Below are 18,148 nucleotides of genomic sequence, written 5' to 3'. Positions count from 1 at the left end.
CTTGACAATGGGTGGCCGTCTTACACAGGTTTGACTGTATATGAATATGCCTCTCAACACAGATTGTGTTATTTATTAGAGAATCTATATTAATCAAATTTTGGTAACACTTCGCATTTGTCCAGCCACATGAAGTAGGCAGCACTAGCCAATGTCACAGTAACTGGGTCTTTTCCTACATTTTGTAATTCAAATAATTCAGAGATGACGTAGTGGAATAAGCACATTGTAACTCCCGTGAACATAAAAAGATACCACTGACACATATAACAGGAACTTATCTTTCAAAGTTGTTGAGAGCATCACTATCAACCGTACGTCGTGTTTTACTATCGTATCCATACAACGCACCACCACTTTCAAAGAGGAAATTTACTCGTTAATCCGATCTGTACGCTTTGCATAGCAGTCTGTCAAAATTATTTTTTGAGAAATACCGAAGGTTTCAAAGAATTCTTCGTCCTAGAAGTATTCTAAAATGTGAAGAATACTACCCCGTGGGTACAAAATGACCCCAGGGCGTATGGATAGGGAACAGAAACACAGAATCATGGAAAATGATACTCACAACATATTTGATATCAGGGTAATTGCGAGCAGCCCAGGAGGCAGTGTAGCCACCGATGGACCAGGCAAACAGGGCTATGTCCTGGGGCTCAAACCCCAGCTTTTGTATAGCGTACTGGATCACAGCATCCACTGCTTTCTGTTCCTGATCTGGGAACGGGACTCCCTGCAACAGCAAATCACAGAATGGTACATTTCCCCCAAACTACACAAAACTGAATGAGCCAGCACAAGCACTATGTGACAGTGGACCACAGGACAGAGACAAACAACTTGGAACCAATCCATATTCAGTAGTAAAAATACGTTTCTGGATACCAGGCTATCAACTACATCATATCAGTCTCTACTTTGTCATAACAAGCAGCTTCCCAAATGTAAACCATTACTTATGAAGCATTTGTGGAGATAGTTAAATAAAGTTACTGAGACAAAATGTAACAACTGCCTTAACTCCTTGTAGTCTAACTGCCTTAACTCTTTATCTCCCGAGAAGGGTTTTCCAACTATGCTGGAGTCTTCTTTTGATAAGAAACCTGAAGTGACAAACATATCACTAACATTTTGGTCATTAAATCAAAAGAAATTAACCAATTTTGATAATTCTTCATCTAATGAAAGAACTCCCGGTAAGAGAGACCTGTTTTCAACAAATGCAAAAAGTTAATAATAAAACATCATTGTCATTGTACAGGAATGTAACCGAGTCGCTGCCTGTGGCTCACCAGCACCGCTGAAAGAGGCTTGCTGGAAATAAAGCTTCAAAAAATTTCCAAAACTTGAATCTCAGCTATTTTTGTATTATTAACTCACTTCACACGGTTCACACAACAGTAGCATGACCCCTGCCGCGACGCTCCCCAAAAGCTCTGCGTGACCAACTTTGGAATTTTTTTTCCGCTCTACAAATCACGCACGGATCGCGTGACCCGCCTCGTACTTGTGTTTGGCCAGGCCTGAGCTGCTTAGACTTCATTTCGTATCTCTGGGGCCCATAGTTTTTAAGTTATTGAAGGTGAAGGACAGTGATCCCAACTGGGGTTGAACTGACCGGAACTCGCGCTTTGTTTTTTTCTATACAGCTGACAGTAATCCGACAGTCACGTCGTAGTAACGGTCGAAGAAGTCGCATGAACAAGAATCACATAATTTCGCCGTTTTCGATACTTCTGTACATTTTACTAGTTCTAGTGTCTCAAAATATGATGTGTCTGATAGTTAGGATCCAGGATATGTACCAGAACACGGTCCGAGTCTTAGTTTTAGGGCTACATCTAGCACTAGTACTGGTGTTGTTGTTCGCGCAACGAAATCACAACGTCGTGCCATACATCTGTTTCATGTAATTCAGTGTATGGGTCTGAATCAACGCACAGACCAGCTTTTATATTTTCACCAAACACTCACACATGCATACATATCAAAACAGAACACTTTGAACTTTTATTTTTGTTGCTGAGAATTTCATTCTACCCGTCATGTCTCTGGAAATTTTTTCGGAAAATCAAATTCATAACAATTTTTAAAAAATCATACAAATTAAAGTATTAGACTTTGACAACTTTAATTTTTTGTACTAGATTAAGCTTGAATGTAACTTTACTGTGTCAAAAAATAATTACAATAGGGTAATTTTGAGAATTGTGGTGATTTATTGAAATACTTCCAAAAACGCCAGTCTCCAACGCTTGTGACTGGTGAAAGAGCCCAGTAGTAAGTGAGTTAAAACATTTTCGAAAGTGTTCCATTCTGAAGTTCAGCATAACAAAACAACAAAGCATGGTAACAAGTCCCTCCTGTGCTGTATAATATAACAGCACCTCCTGTATGAGTATTGGCATCCTGAAACCTTTTGCGTGAATACAGTAAGTAGTAACTAGCACGACAGCAACCAAACCACTAACATCAAAGTCTCTGATACGAATAATAATAGCAATAATCATAATAATAATAGTAATCATAATAATGGTAATAATAATAATAATAATAATGGTTATGTTAGACAACTGGACATCTCAAACAGTGTCATTACGATGTAAATATGCAAGGGAGGAAATGAGAAATGACTGTTTGCAAATGTGGCCATAAGGGCCAGTTCGACTGTAATGATAATAATAATCACCATAATAATAATAATAATAATAGCAATAATAATTGTTCATCCTACTGATGATGACCAATACATTTGTTGAGGAGAAAAATTCGTTTAACCCTTTTCCATCACAAGGCTCATATAGTAAAAACCCTTTCCATCAAAGGAAAAGGCATTTTGGGGGAAAATTCAAAGAAACTTTGTGGTAAACATCGCCGATCTGCGAGATGTGACGGCAAAGTCTTAAAGAGAAATAGAAGGAATAAGATCATCTGTGGCTTCTGCTATGGTCAACTGACAATGAGACCAATTCTGGTAGAGAAGAGTTTGCCACATTTTGAGTATTCAAAAGGCTTCATTTCCACTTGTGGATTAGTGCAGTTTGCGGGCTTCTTTTGGCTTCATTATATTTCTTATGTGTAGCATCATACAATTTGCAGCCCTCTGTGATTGCTGTTCTCCAACTGGGTCTCTCAGGAGTTATGTCCTCCCTCACATGTCAAGGCAGTAATATTGAAGCCCTTTAAAGATATTTTCAGGGTACAGTTGTAGTACTTTTTTGGTGCACCACCGTTACATTTCCCTTAGAACAGGGATGCCACTCAACTTTTTTTTAAATAGCTGAAAATCCATGTGTCACGGTCTCGCTAACATATGAATATCAATTAGAAACCCAAAGGGTGTACATAGAGAGAAACGAAAAACAAACATAAGCAATAGGTGTACATAAAAGTGGCGACGTCTTCGTTTTTCCGTTATTTGAACGTTTGGCGCAAGTTGTTGTGGGCAAGTGGGTTTTTTTAAATTTTGTTTTTCCCCCGCTATAGGTTCTATCTCGATCCCAATAACGGAATAGCGGATCAGGATCAAAATACCGGAAAAAAGTGGCATCCCTGTTGTAAGTGAAAACTGCATTTGGGATTCTGAAATCAGTTATTCTTACAGCATGGCCAGCCTAACACAGTTGAAGTCTTCCTGGTATGAATACTGGTAGTACTTCTATATAAATATTAACCTTTTGTATCTAGCAGGAACATGCGTAGCTCTAATAGGAACAAGCAACAGGTCATGAGCTTACCGTGCTCCCTCCGAAGCCCGGGTGGTTCCAGCCAAGCACTGAGTAGTTGAGGTCGAGAGGAGTACCCGTGCAGCCCAGCTCATAGAAACCAGCGTTCCCTTCAAAAGCGATCACCTGAAGGTATTGTAGGACAATGCAAAAAAAAAGTCTTCCCCATAATCATATTTGTAACATCTGTTCAATTTTCTCTGAAAGAGGAGCAAATTTAAATCAATTTTCTTTGTTACAAAACCCAATAAAAAAAGTACACACAACAAAGCATACTCAGGCCAATTTGAAGGCAAAGCACTTAGCTCAATGGAAAGCTTTGGCAAAAGATAGATACACAGACATAATAGCAGAAAAAAGCATGCAAAAACAGCAGAGGGATAATAAAGAAGTAGAAGAAGGAAAAGACAAAAGGAAGATTCATTATACCTAAGTAAATAAGATAATATGACAAACACAATATATATACAACACTTTTGATTCCCCTTGAGAAACATGTTGTACAAGGACCCCCCCCCAAATCACACATTGTATCAGAAATCATTTCTTACGATGCCACTGCGAGTTGTCCTATTAATTTCTAGCTAGGAGTAACCCATTTTGTTCAAAGAAACACTTCAATCACCAACCATCTTAGAGTCATCACAATAACTTTTCTCGATATAATTTGCAAATCTGTATTTACTTACCACTCTTTTCATCACAAGGATCCACTGGTTGGAAATTAGATGACAAAACTCAGAACAAAATGCTCAAATACTGCAACAGTCCAGTTTTCTTCTTAACCAGAATTCTGGGACCAGGCTTATCCCAGCGATTTAATTTTCTGTGACCCAAAACTTCTCTGAAACAATTTCCACAGTTCTTGAAGTGTTTTATTTCATCATTAAAGCCGGCCAGCAGGTGAAAACCATTTTCCCAAACTGTCTCAAATCCAGAATTTTGGATACAGCAGGTTTGGCCATAAAGCCTTTCAACGGCACAGTCACTCACCAGTGTCTTCCCATTGTTGTGCTTCCCTCTCCGATCCACAAACATGGTGTCAATTTCATTTCCTCCTTCAGCCAAGACTTTTGCTCTGTGGCCATTTTTCTGTGGGAAGCAGAGAAGAGAAGTAAAAGAGCTTTAAGATGACAACCACGACAATGAAAGGTGGAGTAAACAGCTGTCATGGAATAATGTCATGTGGTCTGAAGAAAATGCATAAAGACCTCCTCTTGGATGTAATATCAAGTGCGGCTGCAAAAAGAAACAAACTAATTCAATGAAACCAAAAATGGCTACCAGTGTATAATTTAGTTACTCTTGAAGGTTATGACAAATACAGGCAGAGAGAAAAGCGAGTATCCTTGGTCAACTCTGACAGTAGAGGATTGCTTAAACAGTTCCTCTGGCATAAAATGGTAATTACGACATTTCTTCGTATATTTTGACCAAAACAACACCAGTGGCCTTCCTTTGCATCAGCAGTGAAGAAAGGAGTAATAAAATAAACCCACACAATCACCCCCCTGTTGTCTCTCAACTGTTGTCTTTGTCATCATCCCCTGTTAGGTTGTACCTTCCAAGCACCCACTCGATTTACCCACATCAATGTGCAGGCAACCATCAGCATAAACAACTTCTCACCAAACACACAATGATACTTGACATATTATTGATCAGTCTGCCCAGTATGGATGACTGTCAACATCAAGTCTGATCAGCCAGTCCATTATATCACTCCAGAAACAGAAATAGGGAACAGCACCAGTAGTATTATATGGGGAAAGGGGGGGGGGGAATTATGTACATGCAAGAGTGTAATTTTCCCACATTTTTCATTTGTTTCATTTACAAACTCTTAGACAAGCCATAACAGAGAAATTGAGATTTTTTAGGCATGTTTTGCATTAAAATATCCAACTAAGCACCATCACTGCTATCATCATCATCATCTGTCTATTAAATTAGATTCCAGACCAAAAAAGAAATATCTCAACAACATTTAGTCACTACCACTGCGGGAGATATTTGTGAGGCAGCGTGGTAAAATCAGGATCTCATCAAAATAATCAAAGTGAAGAAACTGGCATTTTCCCGCAGGTTAGAGAATTTTAATCCAGTTTTTGTTTTTTGGTTAACACCTTTCATTAAAGAATACATTTCTGTGTGAATTTTACTGACAAACGTTGAATAAAGGCACAAAAAATGTTAATTTTCAGTTTCCACGGACTCGCCAACTAATCTTTGGCGGTCATTTGCTCACCAATTTTACCTCTGAAACCAGGTGACCCCACCTCCTTCATTCGCAAATATCTCGACTTGTATTCAAGATAAATGGATATTTTTTTTCATCCAAAACAAAACAAATAAACAAGCTTTAAGATGATACCAATAACCTTGCATGCCGAAAAATTGACGAGAGCCTGATTCCACTGCGTCGTGACACATTTACCTATAATATTAACAAAGACCATCATCTGACATCCAAAATAGGACAAATCGGAGCAGTAAATAATAAAAACCAAGTATCCTACTGATTTCAAAGCAAACTGAATTTCGCCTTGTTGAGGTTATTTCATGGCAGTCACTCCCTTCACTTACCTCTTCTACCAAAGCTGCCCTACCACTGTTCAGCATGCTGGCTGGAGATGGAAAATAAGAAAATTGTTCCTTTTAGTAAAAGCAACACAATATGATCATATAAATGCTGAAGATAAGAGGCATTACAAGAGAGTGACGAACACAAAAAAGTAGGAGGAAAGATAAGGAGGATAGATGTTAAAGTTAAACAGGAAAGAAGAAGCACACCACACCAGAGCACCCGCCAACCACCAATAATAAGAAAATGATTTTAAGGTAATTTTAACAGATCAGCTCCCCCTGAGGCGAGGGGACACAATATTATGTGTAAATTGTGCACTCTCGACTCGGGTTTGAGGATCCTGTGTGAGAATCTTCGCAAGCTTAATAGGACTCGAAAAGAGTACTCGGGGCAAATGATCAGGGAGTAGAATGCTGCAATTTTAAAGATCATAATCTGCCACCTTGCTACCTACAACCCGCTTACAAATTCCAACATACTTGCCACTATACTGTCTTCCCACTTATCTCCTCTCGACACTTGTCTTGGCCCGATAAAATAGGCTAACACTAACAATGTCACCACAGCAGAAACTGAGCCCACCATTTCGGAACTTCACGATGACCGTAAAGATGGTTCCAGTAGGGAATGGGATAGAGGGTGCCCACGTCCCTCGTGACTCATTGAAGCAGAGGAAGATAGGACTAACGCTAACATTACTTAAACGCAATCCCACATCTTCACTCATCACCACCATTATATCTAAAATCATCACTGCTTTCAGATCAATGACTTAGATATATATAATCCTGGAATCTCTATCTGCTATTACAGTTACTGGTTATACTAAGTATGAACGTAAATACACTATTGGACATTATCATACACACTTTTTTTCTACTAATCAGATAGCGTGTATCTCATATAAATGGGCAAGGACCAAAAAATAAAAAAATTTTAACAGATCAATAAATGTAATGAAAAGGCACTTTATTTATCATTTTTGGAAATTGCTCTTACAGTGGGAAATAAAAAGGCTTACAAATCAAACAATTCACTTCAAACACATAACAAAAATGCATAACCCCCCCTCCTCTCTCTTTCTCTCTCTGCCCGAAGACAAAATTTATCACTTTCAACTCAGCGCTGAAACGTTTGTTTACACTGGTATCACGGGCCGTCACGCGCTAAGAAGACGAGGTAGATCTAGCGCCCAAGTCTCGTTCAGACGCGAGATAAGGCAATTGAAACATCTTGGTAGTATTAAGACAATCTTTAATAACATCACGGCCCTGCATTTCTATTGTTAGTAACTTTGTCACCGGCCTTCCGATGAATGATAATAATCAAATAATTAATAAAGGGTGATAGATCTAGGGGATCTACAACAATGTAGTCAACTCACGAGGGAAACCTCGGAAGAAGACAAAAATAGATGACGGAAAAACATCACCTATGATATAGTTTGGGCCAATCACAGAGGTGTGTTAAGTGCTCTCAGTAGCTTCATGTCGCTCGGAAGGCCGCGAGGCCGTGTTTACACTACCTAATTGTACTAATACGGGGTGCCTACTACGGATGGGATAGCTCGACTCGGTCGCCTCAAAAACAAACTTGTTTGTTTTCAGTTTCAGGAGATCGAGTTGGGCCATCAGCCCGATCCAGCCGTAGTGGACATCCCGTATAAGACTAAGACTAAATCTAGGTGACCCGCTATGAGTGGGCGAAAAATGATAGCCACTCAAGGTCGCAGAAATCCCTACAGGCCAGTAGCGTGAGGCTACTCGACCAAATTCAGTCGACTAGCCTGACGCTAGCCACCCGACATCGGGCGAGTAGCCTGGAACTAGTCTCCCGACATCGGGCAAGTAGCACCGGCCTAGCAAAAAATAAAACACTCATCACAACTTTTCTTTGCTCCATGTGGGGGCAAACTGAGTACCAGAATCTGTTGGGAGGTAAATTTATGACAGATTAGCACTCTGATAGGCAACACTGTGTCATCTGTACCATCTCAGACAAGTAAAATATCTGTCCCCATGGATTTAAGGAAATAGGCAACACTGTGTCATCTGTACTGCATCAGACAAGTAAAATATCTGTCCCCATGGATTTAAGGAACACCTTAGGTGTGCCAGAAATCATTTTCACGATCTACAGACCATAATCCAAAAGTCTAACGAGGCCATTGACTGCACAAAAAGGGGGTGGGAAGAATAAAAAGACAAGAAGACACCCCCCACTCACACACGGCATAGTTCATCAATGATGTAGCTCCTGGGTAGACCATCCTTCTGCCAAATGAATGCATCGCCAAGTAACTGGGAATGGAAAAGAAACAAACAGACCCATGAGCCTACCCTCCAGACTGCCACAGGTCATCGTAAGGGATTCTTGTAGGTAAAATTCTCAACGCTATTCTTTTCACATGTAGATTTGTCGCAGCAAGTTTAAAATGTACATACTGTCCATTCTGTGCCAACAACAAATCAGTCCAATAAAAACAACTGTACATTATTTTTTTTTAAACAACCAAAAACCACCACTTCCCCCAGCACTTTATTTTCTTTATCATAACGATAACTTTTCTCCTGGACAGTATTTTTTTTTTTTTTAAAATAGTAGAGGGTTTTACGGCGCTCGCAACTGCATAAGGTCATATGAGCGCCAAGGGGTGAGTGTCAACAGAGATATCTTTACAAGGAATCAGATTTAAACTGCTCACCTCTCTAGCTTCAACAGCACAAGGTCTGCTTCGACTATCTAGGCATCCCAAAATAGCAGGTCACAAGAGAGTGACAAACATACAAAAAGAAGTAGAGGAAAATGACAATAGTAAGGATCAGGAAAGAAAAAGCAGCAGTTCCCTGTTGTAGATCAGGCACAGTTATGAGTGTGACATGAGTCAGCCCATTTACAATTCTATTATGCTTGAACGAGAAATGTCCCCCTGTGGGAATGGCCTAAAGACACTTCAGTCAGTGGCACTGCCCCAGGGGGGGGGCTGGACAGTATGTGTTCATTTTGGATAAGTTTAACTGTATATTGAGATGCAATCTCCAACGAAAGTTAATGTTTGTAACTCAGTGGGTCTTGTGGTCTCAAGTGAAAAGATGTTAGAGGAGCAGACCCAATCTTAGCATTCATCAAACACCTGCCTGATTGCTGTAACTCAACAAAAACTATGTCCATGCACTCACTTAACCCTCTGCGTGCGGTCCCTTCCTCATCCGACACGAGAGTAGAAACTATACCGCTGACATGAGAATAGCCATTTTTTGAACTGCTGGTGACTACAGTCCACCAGTGCAATGTTTATAAGTGCCACTGGCCATGCATTTCGCATTCGGGGATCGGTCTGGAGTTTTTTAGCAATTTTCTGGGATATTGTCTACAGTTTTCAAAATGTCAGATTTGTCAGCTGATTTAGACACAGATTTACCCAACATTTTTCTGGAATCGGATGACAGTGATAAAGAGTTTGAAGGATTAGGTCCTCAAATAAAAGATTTAGATCTACGTGTGAACGATGGGGATATATCGTGTCGTAGATCTAGCGAGGTTAAGCCCAGAAGGGGACGTCGATATTCTGCTGATCTCCAAGCAGGCTGGACTAAAAATGATGAGGATTTTGATACAAACAACAACAACATCATAAAAAAACACATCTGACCAGACATAAGGATAGTTCATTATTTAAGACACATTTTTCCTCCTTACTGTAATTCGAAATTATGGTAAATAAGAAAGATATGAGCTTTTTTTATAACCATGTTGAAAATTAGCATTTTTCTAAAATAAACCCAGCAATGAAGGGAGGTAATGGTAAAAATGGCTTAGCGCTAAGAGGGTTAACATCCACACCATCAAAGTAGCACTACAAAGACGTAAAAAGTTCAGAGGCCCCCCCCCCAAACACCTTTCAACTACCCTCTCCTTCTACCTGAGAAAGCGGCAAGGGATACTGCTGCGCTCCACCGCCTGAGCCCGTCGGCTGTTCACCACAGCAGGCTTCTTTGCATTTTTCTTGTCACTGAAAGAGAACAGAGAGAAGCCAGCATTTTGATGAGCCTGTCTTTGTGCACACTACAGTAAAGTTTCTTTGGTGTTCTGTTTGTCTGTTTGTATGTATGTCCATTTTTATTTCTGGTGGGGAGGATGATGTGAAGAAGGGAAAAGAGGAAGAGGTATATAATATATACGTTTATACGTTAAGTGGTAAAATATTATCTAAAACCAATAATTTGTCATTTATTAGCTGTTCGTAAGTTTGTCCATTAGATTGTGTACCTTTTAAAAAGGTATAGGGTGGGTGGGGGTAAATACAATTAAATTGTAAAGAATAATTTTAAAACAATAATTGTCATTTACTGAAGCAAAAGTCACATAGATTCAAGATGCAGTCAACATCAAATCAGCACAATAATGGGGGGGGGGGGGGGGGTGCCAAGGACTGATTTGGATAATGGAAACAAAGAGAAGCTGAAGAAGCTAACCAGAGCTAGTCATCAGAGACTAGAATATTGGGGGAAGCAGAAACTAAACTGACAGTTGGACAAATAGTCGACCCAATTCAATGTCACTGTCACCTGCCAACAACATCACATTCTCACCCATACACATGTGTGTCTGCCAACAGCATTTCAGAGCAAAAATATTCACTGCAAAATCACCTTCAAAGCCACATGCTTTCCCTACAGAGGCATACCACATGAAATATTCATGAGCTTTTATACAGGTACAGTTACAGAGCGTACAGCAGCAGTGGCCAGTCTCACAAGCCCTGGGGGCATTATGTACTAATTTATTACGCTTTGACATTATTCAGTAGTTCATCCAACCCTTCACACATCCTGGCTTTGATCAACCTGGATTACCCATGAATATTTTATGGAGACTACATTTCTTTAGCTCTGCTGTCTCGTGCTGAAAAATGACACTAAAATTTTGCTTTAATCATGATGGCATAGCTTGACAAAAGTTTTCTGTTACAAAGTCTTAACAGTTGAAATATAATTGCTGGTATGACATAGGAATGATGAGAGAGGATATTTTTAACCCTGAAAAGTACCACTGTGTGACAAAGGAGCTAATATATCTGGGGCATGAGCATTTATCGGGTCCAGAGGGAAAGGGAAGGGTGTTATTACACTCAATTGGCTAATATAATACACAAATCAAAGTCTGACACATATCATTTTGCAGAGCAGAGCTGTAGATTATTAGCTCATGTGTACCATAAACAATGCGACGTGTGCAAAACCATTCATGATGTATTTGTTTGAGCTAAATAAATTCGATAATGGCCTCATTTCAGAACAAACAGATTAGGAGATCAGTAACACTGAAAAGAGTTGAAAAAGTAGACAACACTACAACGCCAGCCAAGAACCTAAAACATTGAACTTCTGATCTCAGAATAAAATCATACCTAAAATGATGGCGCTAGGGTTTCATGAAAATCACTGAAAATTTACAAAGTTGTATTTGCATGAAGATAACAATGTGTTTTCTTGATATTCTATTTTCTAAAATACAATCCCCTCCCAAGTTGCCCTGTAAATGTCTATTGGATCTAAAAGAAAGTAATTGAAAGAACAGAAAAACAAAAAGGAAAGACTGCATCTCTGAACATGTGCATAATAAGTTAATAACTGACCTTGAGCTTCCATCGTCCCACCTGAAGTCCACAGGCCACGCCCAGAACTCAAAGTCATAGCCAGCAAGCTGTTTCTAGAGACAGACAAAAATAACGATGCAAGTGAAGACAGAGTCTGACTATATCTCTTTATAATAATAGCAATAATAACAACATTTAATAAGCACATATATACATGCTCAACAGCATGCTCTGTGCACTTTACAACTATATTATCCCACTAGACAAGAGAACACTCTAAATATTCTCAGCTTCCCTGGTAGCACTCTGTCAAGTTTAACTGCCATGATATAGGATTGCCTGGAACTCTCTACAGGTCCAGTCCTGGTTAGCTCTAAAAATTGGTCTCATTTCAAATCATACTGACATATCATGGCGACGTCAGCCTAAAGGTTACGTTGATGGCCTGCAACTGTAATGCCACGAGGACGAGTCCATATGTTATGTCCTAAGAAAAAACCCTTGACACAGCTGGGAATGAATATTTGGCAAAGACAGTCAAATATCTTGTCTCAGCGTGTTGATATTCAAGCATCTGAAATATGGCAGTTTGCACTGATGCTTCCCAATGAAACCAACAATGTTCTAAAATGATATAAGGTCTGATGGGTTAAAAATACATATTAATTGCACACTGAAACTTCTTTCCAGTGAATACAAGAACTATGAAAATGCAATCTATCATTATCATATACACAGCAGACAGGCAGAACCTTATAAATAGCCATGCACACAAGGTCTTGCCTTGGAGTCCACGGTTGGCTTTTCCCGAGCTGCTACCAGCGCACTGATGAAATCTCTGTACTCTGCATTACTAAAGCGGCCAATACCTGAGAAGATAAAAATGGTACCATATCAGCATAAAGTAAGAAAGGAGCCTCCATATAAACCAGGGCATACCACACTTTTTTCAAAGTGGACTGGATAACTATTATGTTCAATAAAATATACCAATGTGTTAAATGAAAGATTATATTTATGGGCGCATAAAAATTATAATTTCTTAGGGCCACATTTTACATAGTGAAGAGGGTTAGAATAATATCAAGACTGGAAAGAATTAAAAGGAAAAGTGCTCATCATAGCATTTAACAACCAGTTGAGCACCACACGACACATACTTTTTCTCTCAAAGTGCTGGGCATGAATGTTCATGTACTTTGATATTTTTCCACAGATATCAATACAAAGTTTGGAAAACTCATTCCCTCATCCACATAAAAAGTTGTGAAAAAAAGTTAAGTTGACAAAACCTTCATCTAAAAACCAACAAAATATGTTGTTATAAGAAACAAGTGACTCTTCGGACTCGAGTCCGAATATGAAAAAATGTTATTCGGACTCTGATTCTTGTCCAGCATGACATCACTTCCGACTTCCTGTGACTCGTGACTCCGGCTTCCTGTCCTGCCTCACTCATGACTCGCCTCAGGCTGGGTAGAGACCGGGATCACTTCGGGCAAAAGGGCGTTTTGTGCAGGGGCCGAGTTTTTATCTTATGATGAATTTGAGGCCGGCCTTTAAAGTTATAGCGCTTCTAATAAATGTTCATTTGTCAAGAGGTCATCAGAAGCAATTAAAGATGGCTCATTAGCGTGTGTCTGGGTCGGATGGGCGGCCTGCACACGTGTGGCAGTGTGCGTGTCGGGGAGGGGGGCACTATCAGTCCGGGCGTTGAACGTCGCATACGCATCAGTCTTTTTTCCCCCGGCAACTGATCATTATTACAATAATAAGCTAGTCTTGACGTAGATCTACGTAATGAATTGTGCACTGGACTATGGAATCAAAAGTTGCCGTATGCTCAGCTCTACACAGCAACACAACCTTTTCTTTGTAGACAATCGAGATGACACAGAGGCTTGTGTATTTGAAAGATTCGGTCTTTTTTTCTTTTACACAGCTCATAATATGCAGGTGCCAGGTGGTCTGCTAATCTTCAATTTTACCTTTTTCTATAACAAAGAAAGTGAGAACATGGGGGGCGGGTGGGGTGGGGGGGGCGTATCAATGACACGGCGGGCATCGGATCGGCAGAAAAGGTGTGGGGGAAACTAAAAAATGGCTGAAAATTGGAAGCACTGAACGTTAGATCTATAGAACGAAGACACTTTCTTTTTTCCGGACCCGAGTTCGAATAACATATTTTCATATTCGGACTTGAGTCCGAATAAGAAATTTTTTTATTCGGACTCAAGTCCGAATATGAAAAAATGTTATTCGGACTCGGGAAAGACGGAAACATGGAAAATGTCACATGTTAGTCTTTGCAGCATGCTTACCTCTCAGAATGTATGCAATGGCATAAACTACAAACATAGACAGAGCAACTCTGAGAAGACTCCCTGCTCCTTCTTGTGTAAAATACCCTGAAAACAGATACCATGAACATACAATCGTTAGATTGGCTGTCTTTTCAAGTCAACAAACTATCCATTACCATTATTTTACAGAAAGTTTCTAACAGAAACTGACAAAGACATGAATGAAAATTAATATATTCTGATGAATAAACCATCCAAAGGATATAATGCAAGCAAAACTACATAACTGGTGTTTACCATCAAAACAAAAATCATTAATCAAATCAGTTATCAAAAACTATTAAACAATAAGATTGAAATGAAAAGTAAAGACAAAATTAGTCTCTTCTGTCTCGAGATACTGTTCCAGAGCTGGCCACTTTGCAACAAATGTTATACAGACCATAATAATAATAGTAACCCTTCTACCTCCCCCCCCCTCCCCTTCAGTCTACCCGCCCTTCTTCTCCTCTTTCTCCCCTTCACCCCCCCCCCCCCCCAAAAGAGTGACCAAAAAGTCAGCACTCACCTTTTCTGTACAAGATTGCTCCAATAACTGGTGACGTCCAGTACGATACGCCCAGGGCTGTGTTAAACTGTGAATGACCAACACAGTATTGTTTTATGGGTACATAAAAAACAAATATAAATCAAGACTTTTGTTCACAACTTAGCATACACACACAGAAAAGTTAAGTTATTAAAAATGTTGCTTGACCTTCTTTCTCAATAGCAAAACCACTCTTCCTGTGATCATTCAAGCTATCAAGCCAATAATCAGTCATACTTTATCACCGTATGAGTCCAAAATATAATGTAAGGACATTTAGGCCTACCTGTTTCTTGCAGGAATTTGTAAAGAAACCACAGCCAAAATCGGATTTGACCTACAACAAGGGCAGTGTAACAGACATTAGTCTCTCTTTCAACTTCAGTAAATGTGATATGTGTGTGTGCCTGAAAAAATTAGGTAGATGTCGCTAATCAACGAAATGAGCAAAAGATGAAAAACCATGACAAATGTATTTTGTATCCTTTTTTTGTGTGCCTTTATTCAAAGTTTTCCAGTAAAAATCCACCCAGAAATGTGTTCTTAATTGGACAACAATGGTGTTAAGCCATAAAAAAAACTAAAATTTGATAAAAATTGCCAAACCGGCAGAAACTTGCCAGTTTCTTCAATTTCATTTTGTGAGTGCCTGAATTCACTACGCTGCCTCACAATTTTGTACGTCATAAAAAAACAACTCTCATTCTACATATATAATATAGTCTCTACGGAAAGACCTGCTTCTTTAGTTTTAGAACATAGTATTTTCGAGGCATCTGTAATAACTGATCAGACAAAAAACATACCAAACTTGAGATAAGATATTAAATTCCAGCATATTATTGACACAATAGTGTGCATCATTTGGACATTTCATCAAGATTTGTAAGATCAGTAAGCCTCTAAACGGATTTAATTGACACTTCTCCCCTCTAAATTGTAGACCTGTCACTCTATGCAATCTAAAAATCAGAGGCAAAAAATCGGGATCTAGATCTAGTGAAAAAAATCAGGATCAACAACAAAGACTGCCAAGCTGACTTTAAAATTTTCACAGGTGTCCACAAAATATGCATATATGAATAATATACACTCTGAGCGTGTTTGCTTGTCTGTGTGTGTGCGTGTGTTTTATCTTTTTTTTTTTTAATCCTGAAGTATGACATCAAGCACTTCTAGTCCAAGTGTCTAACACACTCCCCCCAACTCCCAATAGGTCCCTACCAAAAGACACTTCAACCAGTGTGCATGAACTTAAGTTGACCCTGGCGACGAACAGTCCCTGACACATGTGGAACTCACACACCAAAGTCACGCCACGTGATGCAAACGCACGATTGCAACAGTTTTACTGACGGGTCTTGATGACGGGCCCAACTAACTAGACCTTGGAAGAAGCTCGTTTTAAAAGTAACAGCACAAATACAAATATTATCGATTATATAATATGTGGGTTGCAATTGTAACAGTTATCAGGCCATCATCTGAGAACTCTGAGAGGTAACAAAAGCGAAAATAGATCTTGAAAAAGTCGGAAAGGCAATTCGATACAACTTTGATTATAGTTGAAATAAAACGTTCAAGCAAAGATCCAACACAACTTGGGGCGAGTCAACTACTATATGCGGCATCGAATTTTGGAAAATAATGCTCTGAGTTCCCCTGCTGATAAAAAGTTCAACGGGAGCTGCCCATGACAGAGAAGAAGGCAGAGTAAGTTTTTAGAAAAATCTGGCGCAACAGACGGAACAAAAAAATCAGTCCACACATGATCAAAATTGGGATGCTTGAGATGTGGGGGAAATAAAATTGTAATATCCTGATTAAATCAGAATGAGTGGCAGGTCTGAAATTGATACCTAATTCATCAATTTGTGACAAATAAAAGAGAGGTTTATGGACATTTATGTGTTCTCCACTCTTCAGCTTTTGACTGATTGTATAATTCTGAAGCCTTAGGACATGTATTACAAATTCAGTCACTTTATCACTTTTTTTTCTTTTTTTCCTTTTTCCTCTGATCTCTTATATATACTTATACCATTGGTGGATTTTAAAAGCAATTACCAATGTCTAAGGAAGGAGCAACAATTTTTTTTAAACTATGTTCCTCAACTTTAGACGCTTTTCTTCTGCAAACTCTATTTTGAATAGTAGTAACCCCTTAACTTCGCTGAAAATTAAAATGTCTTGAAAATGTAATAACGATAATGTAGAAAATTAAAGTACTATTACACATATTATGTATGGAAAGGGGAATGAGAGAGATGACGTTCACTTGGAACGAGTTTGGAAGGATGGCACAGGACCAGTGGTGAAGCGTCTATATGATCAAATAATCACTGCTTCCCTTCCTAATTTTGAAACGTTGTAGCAGTCAAATTCACCCATAAACGTAAACCTTATAAATTAAATGTAAAAAGACGTTTATAATCAACCATGAAAAGTATGCCTAACCTTCAAAACGGTTTCACTGCCACAGAAATAGCCTGCTCACCCCTCTCTGGCCACTCCATAAGCAGTCACAAGCTTTGATAAAGTAAGCTTAAAGTGAGGCTGGAAGAGTCTACCAATAGAGTAGAAGGGAATATGTGCATAGCGGTCAAAACAGTTTCATTGCCACATATACCCTGTTCATCCCTTTCGGGCCACAGTTATAATCATTCTCAAGCCCTGATTATGTAAGTGAACTATTACACTGGTCGAGTCTACCTTACAGATGTGAGGGGAACTAACTCCTAATAATCTCTTTACTGCTGCTAGTGCTTGTATTTTTTTCTCGACTTTTTACCGTCCTATAATCAGATCGTGACCTCGATTATGACACCGGCTCCTGGCCGCGAAAAGCTAGACAAAAAGGAAACAGCCAAAAGCGAAATTTAAAAAAATGATAATTGTCATGTTCTACCAAAGAGTTAGACTCACTGGTAGATCTATAACATATAGATCTAGTACTGACATCTCTGCTTCCTTGCTTTGGGTTTGTGTATTCACTTCTAAAGTTAAATTTAATTTTAGTTGGAATTGATATTTAATGAGATACTTTTCCGATTATTTTGGCGGTTGAATTCCAGATTAGTTTTCATTCAAACAACTTAAGAGTCACCGCCTCGAGTAAGATTCTTGTGTGATATCTCCAGGCCATAATATCTAGTCCCTTTGATTACCCTGTCAAACAAGTCAGCCTTCGCCTCTGCACGGGACAGATAAATTGAAAGAGCTTGTATGTGGCCTATACCCTGCCAGGGGCGAAAGGCATTGATGATTGATTATACACATTATGACAGTCTTAGTTTAAATAGTTACAAAACTGCAATGTGCTAGTTTTCCCTGGTACCCACACAT

General features: G+C 39.2%; 1 protein-coding gene across 1 annotated transcript in view; it reads right to left on the bottom strand.

Annotated features, from left to right (window-relative positions):
- The window catches only part of LOC101857737 (phosphatidylserine lipase ABHD16A), a 42,319-nt gene that overhangs the window by 14,396 nt on the left and 9,775 nt on the right, over positions 1-18,148 (bottom strand). Inside the window, exons 3-12 of the mRNA XM_005103807.3 lie at positions 14,783-14,849; positions 14,233-14,319; positions 12,695-12,780; positions 11,951-12,024; positions 10,235-10,324; positions 8,539-8,612; positions 6,312-6,352; positions 4,719-4,817; positions 3,738-3,851; positions 569-733 (exon numbers count right to left, since the gene is read on the bottom strand). Of these exons, the coding sequence (XP_005103864.1) occupies positions 569-733; positions 3,738-3,851; positions 4,719-4,817; positions 6,312-6,352; positions 8,539-8,612; positions 10,235-10,324; positions 11,951-12,024; positions 12,695-12,780; positions 14,233-14,319; positions 14,783-14,849 (897 nt within the window). The remainder of the gene's footprint in view (positions 1-568; positions 734-3,737; positions 3,852-4,718; positions 4,818-6,311; positions 6,353-8,538; positions 8,613-10,234; positions 10,325-11,950; positions 12,025-12,694; positions 12,781-14,232; positions 14,320-14,782; positions 14,850-18,148) is intronic.

This window comes from Aplysia californica, unplaced genomic scaffold (genome assembly GCF_000002075.1).
Source record: "Aplysia californica isolate F4 #8 unplaced genomic scaffold, AplCal3.0 scaffold00390, whole genome shotgun sequence".
Lineage (NCBI taxonomy): Eukaryota > Metazoa > Mollusca > Gastropoda > Aplysiida > Aplysiidae > Aplysia > Aplysia californica.
This window is presented reverse-complemented; position numbering and strand designations above follow the sequence as displayed.